This window comes from Leptosomus discolor, chromosome 6 (genome assembly GCF_034619465.1).
Source record: "Leptosomus discolor isolate bLepDis1 chromosome 6, bLepDis1.hap2, whole genome shotgun sequence".
In the NCBI taxonomy this organism is placed as follows: Eukaryota; Metazoa; Chordata; class Aves; order Leptosomiformes; family Leptosomidae; genus Leptosomus; species Leptosomus discolor.
Genome location: NC_141396.1, coordinates 44939384 through 44945578, shown reverse-complemented (window position 1 = coordinate 44945578; position 6195 = coordinate 44939384). Strand labels below are relative to the sequence as shown.

The window sequence follows — 6195 nt, the reverse complement described above, 5'->3', positions numbered from 1 at the left end:
CATCTCTTTGGTATTTACTATTAAAACCTGAAAACCTAGATTTCCTGTCCAGTTAAATTCATCAGCAGGTAACTTACTAACTTCATCAACTGTGCTGAGGGAGCAAAATCTCAAGCAGGTGTCAAAGGGCAGTGTGCTGAGAAGCAGAAGAAATCCTTAAGGAGTGGTGCGGGAAATGGAGCCTTGCAGCTGCTGCAAGTGCTGAGTTAACTCTTGTCTTCTACAACAGCATCTGTGTACTGCAGGCACGTGCTGCTGGAGAAATAGAGGGGTACCACCATTTCGTAGCACACAGCTACACAAGGTGATGGTAAATTGTAGTCCCTGCTGGTGTGGGATGAACTTCAGCCAGAATTAGATAGAGCCAAATGCTCCATTACTCCCTGCCAAATCTGTGCACAACCTGTACTCTTTAGAGGTGTTTCCTCAGCCATAATGTCAGTAAGGTAATGAACCATCTGTCCCAGAAGGGGAAGTTTGTGCCAGTTCTCCTTGTTAGGAAGAACAGCCCCTATTCTAATACCAGACATTTGCAGGATTTCCATTTGGTTCCTCCAAAAATGATGTCTCAATCCAGTACATTTCAGTAAAAGGTGTGGGCCTATTTTTCTTAAGATGGTTTATAGATTTCCCAAGTTGGTCAGATGAAGGTGCATTCACTAGGAGTAGGGAGTAAATTAACCGCAATCTGGAAGGTCTAATGAAATGGAAAATAGTGTGTCATGCAAGGTTTAAATAGATGTCCAGAGCTCTCTTTCCATCCTACAGTCAGTGCATAGTCAGCCACCTGATCTTCAGGTCAACCATTTTCTAAGCTGTAAAGCCTGCATGAAGAGAAGGTGGAAAGTTATTTCTTCTTCCTCCTTGCATTAGTAGCTTTCTCCCCATCCTCTATGGTTTATGGCTTATTGGTCATTTGGCATATTGGAGTTAATTAGCTGGAAAGGGAAGCTTGAATCAAAGATTGACAGACAGCAGAGAGATGCAATGCATTCTTGGTAAGCAAAACAATTGAATAGAGAAAAGGAAGAGTTTTGTGGGTCACAGCCAAAGTCCAAGCTGAAAACTGCAGCATTCAATGGACTTTGCAAGAAAGTCCCTGAAGTATGCGTACATTCAACCAGCTTGCTAAGAAATGCAGGTTTAGTTGGCCCATTGTTTCAAGTTCATACCCAACTGACAGTTATAAAAACTCAGTAGACTGTTAAAACAGAACAAAAACCAAACCCAAAACAAAAGAGCAAAAAACCCCAGACAGACGTTGAAACTGACATGAAGCATGTCAGTGAACACTAGTTTAATGGACAGTACCAGGATACCCAGAGGCAGAAAGTGACCTGTTGAATAGACAGAGACATTGATAATTTATCTGTGCTCCCCTATTTGTGAACAGAGGTTTCAGAGCAAAGAGCAGAATATGAAATAACAAGATGTGCAAGGACAGATCCTTAGTTGGTGTAAAATACTGTAACTCGATTGGATTGAATGGAGCAGTGATAGTTTTCAACAAGTGAGGACACAATGCTATATTTTCATGTAAATGCTATCCTCGATGATGGTAAAGGACAACACATGGGGATTCCTCCTCATGTCCTTCTGTTCTGGCAGAACCACAAACATTAGCTGTCCTGGCTTCACACTCATTTTCACAGTCCACTTCTGTCTCTTTCTGAGGTGATGTTAAATATTTGTTATTGCCACATCCAATTTCTTCCCAGAGTGCTTTGACCTCGTAACATTTCTGTCTGTGAAAGCTGTAGAGTTCATTCAGTCCCACAGGTCTGTGGGACACCTGTAGGTGACAAGTGCGAACTGGAGCAGAAAGGAAGGTTGGGCAGGGTGAGGAAGTGCAGGAGTTCCATGGCCTCTAGGAAGGTCTGGGGCTTAAAGGATGGGTGAATGGTGACTATAGTTACCTTCGAGCTAGAGCAGTGACAACTCTTGCTACTCTTTTCTTTTCAGTAGAGTTTTGAAATGGGAGCAACATGAATGAGTTGTCTACTAAACAAAAGGAAAACAAAAAAAAATGGTGATGGGCCTGGAGGTGCAGGTAGCTCCTAGTGTGAGGAAGGGAAAGATACCCAAAGCTCCCCTAAGCAGGGAGAGGAAAACACAGCAAGGTCTTGTGCAAGGGGAATATGTAGACTCTGGAAAAAGCAAAGGGGAGGTGGGACGTGGACTCTGTCATGGCCTCCAGCAGCAACAGCCTGGGCCTCAGAGACAAGTACCGACAAGCATCTGAGTGGGACTTTCCTTTAGAGAAGGCCACGAGGTTCTTCTGTGAAAGGTAGAGGAAGATATGATCAAGATTCAAATTTTGCCTCTCAGAACACATCAATTTGCATTTTTTAATTACTTTTGAACCTCCTTTGAATGCTCGCTTAGTCTTTCGCATTGTCTATGGCTGGCCCTAAGTTTGGGAGCCCTGATGTGTGCAATGAACGCAGCCTACACATGCCAAACAAAATGCAGTCCCCTTGGTGTGCGATTGTCTCCCCAGCATCTGGGGACTGAGTCATCCTTGAGTCAGAGCAACCATATTTGGTTAAAGATTTTGCTGTTGTAACCCATGGGATGCTGTTTGGTATTGCTAACTTGTTTGTGTCATCTGCCCAATAAATCACTGGCTGGAAGCTTCTCTTTCAATATAAATATTCCTTGCCAGCCACTGTAGGTTTTATATGTGGGGTTTGGGGTTTTTTTGGTGATGTCCTTTAGTGCTGCCAAATAATCTTTCCTTCTCCTGTGTGGCGCAGCATGTAGGGAGAGCAAGCTGTTCCCGCAGTAGCCAGCTGCAGATTACAAGGTGCTCTAGGACAGAGTTGCTCAGCTGTATGAAGGTTGAAGACATAATAATAAAATACAAGCAGATTCCAATTAATGATCTTTCAGAGCTCCTGAAACCAAAAGACAAAAAGAGAAAAATGCATTTAATGTCTAGAGGATTTGCATACTGTCAGTCTTTAAGATGTGCGAGATGCTCAGGGGGCTGGAGCACCTCTTCTGTGAGAACAGGCTGGGAAAGTTGGGGCTGTTCAGCCTGGAGAAGAGAAGGCTCCAGGGAGACCTTCTAGTGGCCTTCCAGTACCTGAAGGGGCCTACAGGAAAGGTGGGGAGGGACTCTTGATCAGGGAGTGTAGTGACAGGATGAGGGGTAATGGTTTCAAACTGAAGGAGGGGACATTTAGATTAGATATGAGGAAGAAATTCTTTGCTGTGAGAGTGGTGAGGCACTGGCACAGGTTACGCAGAGCAGCTGTGGCTGCCCCCTCCCTGGCAGTGTTCAAGGCCATGTTGGATGGGGCTTGGAGCAATCTGGTCTAGTGGGAGGTGTCCCTGCCCATGGCAGGGGGTTGGAACTAGGTGATCTTCAAGGTCCTTTCCAACCCAAACCCTTCTGTGATTCTATTCTATGATGAGATAAAGTTCATCCTTGCAAGACAAGACAGCAGAATGGGCACCTTGTGAACAGCATGAGAGCAAAGGGCACCTGTGCTCACAACAGTACAGTTCAGCACTGGAGGTTTCACTTCTAACACAGGACAGCTGGAGGAGAGCAATGCTTTGGGCTGCTCCTGCTCCTGGGCTTGTAGTTGCATTATTATTACTTACTGGATTGAGCTGTCAATCAAACCACTATGAAAAAGAGAGGCAGAAAAGAACCATTTACGATGAGCAGTAAGTACCATTGCTTGCAAATGCATTTGTTAATATGGTGTGCCAGTTTGTTCATATGGAGTGCCAGTAATGGGAACAGAATGGCTTCACTGCAGCTCTTTTTTTTACATTCTTCTTTGACAGATATGTGTAACTAAATGATCTCTTTGTTTTTTCCGTAATACAACAGGCCTCGTTTGTCCTCAGAGCAGGGTAATTTAGTGTTCCATGCTGGCTCCAGCAAAAATATTGAATTTAGAACTGGACCACTGGGAAAAATAAAAATTAATGATGACGACCTTGCAGAACTTTTTAGTCAGGTAATATAGTTACTTTTCCTTAATATGTTTTCCTTTTCAGTTTTGCACATTAATAGTTTTTAATTGTCTTCAGAATTTTCTTAGCAAATGTTTGATGTGTTCTGTGTGATTATTTTATATTATCTATCTGTCAGCACTCTACTATGAAAGTAAACTATTGCAGACTTGTAATCATGTCATTACAGAAAATAATTAAAAGATTAAATTGTGTGTGTAACAGAGCTCTCTGTATTTAAGTGGATTTTATGATAGTAAAGTTAAGCAAGAATGAAACTTTCCTAAGCTTCTGAAAAAGCAAAACTTGTTTACATTTGTAAGCTTTGAAAAAGCTAAGCTTGTTTCACATTATCTCTGCTGTTTAAACTTAGGTGAGAGAAAATAATGCAGAGATTCAAGAACTTAAAAAAGCCAATGGTGCCTCTCAGAATGTGTCCCAGCATGTTGCTCTGCTGACCTCCAAGGTGAGCCATACCCTCATGTTATCCTCCAGTGTTCCCAGTTTTCCGTTCCTCAGATTAATATTGTTACCTGATTAATTTTAATATTTCTGGACTCCAATCCAGGGAACTGGGGCAGAGTCCATATTTAACATCAGCTCAGGGTGTATGTTTAATGTTGAGATACTTATTCAGTAACTGTGGAGACAGTGGAAGTATTCCTGTAAATCCCATAATTTTCAGTTACAGGATGCTTCTTTTATACACTGTCAACATCTCTATGGACTATGTCCTCTAATATTTATGAAGTGAAATCCCACTAAATTCAGGAGATGGACTATATGTGTTCTTATAGTTGTTGCACAGATGTTCCATTCCATAGGTGAAATGGGCTATAGGGGTTTTAAATGGAAAGAAAAGGCCTGTGGAGTGGTTTTGTCTTTTTCCTCCTACTAAAGATTTTTCTCCAACAGAAGATTTTGAAATCTTTGTCAGACTTGATTAAAGTGTCTTTTGTTAGTGTTGCCACAAGTTTCTTACAGGAACATATTTTATAGCCGAAGAGACCTCCCTTCAGGGAAATTGTGCTGATACATACCCATCACATTCCCTAATCCAGTTTCATCTTGCTGCTTGGGGTTGTATCCCACCGAGGTATGGTGAACCTCTTGGCTTTTGGTGCACTGCCTCAGACCCCCGTCCTCTGTGTGCACGCGAGTACCCAAACAGTCCTGCTGGAATATTCACATTCTCAATGTTGAGCACCTGAACACACCTTCTCAAGACTGAGCCTTGCTTTTTTTGGAGCCAATCTGGGACGTATTTAATGTGTTATTTTCTGAACAGCCTAAAACACCAAAATCCTGGTGAATGGGGTCTGATTTGAATCTGATTGTCACCTGGTTTCACATACCTTTTCTCAAAAGAAAATACTTATTAGCCTACCAGCATCCATCACGTACCTCTGTGGTGACTCTTATGCTAAGCATCATGTAATTTGCATTTCTTTTGCAGATTGTGAGTCTTGACAACAAACTTCAAAGCTTAGAGCAGGTGAGTAAATAGGAAGCAAACTAGAGATCAAAAACCAAAAACCGTGCCCCAAGTAAATAAAGTGAGATTACAGTGATTAAATAGCCAATGATTTCTTTCCTCTCATGCATTACTCAGGAAAAGTTTTTTTGGTAGCAGGAGATAAAAATAAGCCAAGCTTGTGGAGGAGGTGAAATGCTGCCTTACAAAATATAAACTGTGTAGGAGCCTGCATTCCTTAAAGGAAAAACAATTGTAGACTCAAGAACAACAACTAGATACCAAGGAGAAGTAAACTGTTCCTTCACTGCTCTGTCAAGATGAAGACTGGAGAATTCAAACTGGATTTTATATTGCAGTAGCAATAGCTGGTTTTCAGCTGTCACCTGCTTCTCCACTGAGCTTGTGACAAGCCACAGCTACAGCTGCCAGCAAAAGCGGTTGTTAGATGAGACACCCATGGAATCAAGAAGACAAGATAACCCCCCCCCCCAGACTCACTGTCTGTTGCCAAAGAACAGTCTCTATTAATGTTTAGCTCTTACAGGGCTTTTCTCATCCTAGTGCTTGCAGCCAGCCACCCCATGTAAGACCAGTCATATTAGTCATTATTTTGCACAGGGATAAGTGAAAGAGCTCAAAACTGTTACACATCAACCTTGCTGGAAAAAAAAAGGAGGGGGCAGGGAATAACGCTCAAGAAATAATTAAAAAAAAAAAAAGAGGAGGGGAGGAGGGGGGAGGGGGGG

At 42.3% G+C, this 6195-nt stretch overlaps 1 protein-coding gene across 1 annotated transcript in view; it reads left to right on the top strand.

Annotated features, from left to right (window-relative positions):
- Window positions 1–3559: 3559 nt before the first annotated feature.
- The window catches only part of CUBN (cubilin), a 148813-nt gene continuing 146177 nt past the window's right edge, over window positions 3560–6195 (top strand). The window contains exons 1-4 of the mRNA XM_086466409.1: window positions 3560–3678; window positions 3848–3977; window positions 4346–4438; window positions 5429–5467. Coding sequence (XP_086322535.1) covers window positions 3560–3678; window positions 3848–3977; window positions 4346–4438; window positions 5429–5467 — 381 coding nt within the window. The remainder of the gene's footprint in view (window positions 3679–3847; window positions 3978–4345; window positions 4439–5428; window positions 5468–6195) is intronic.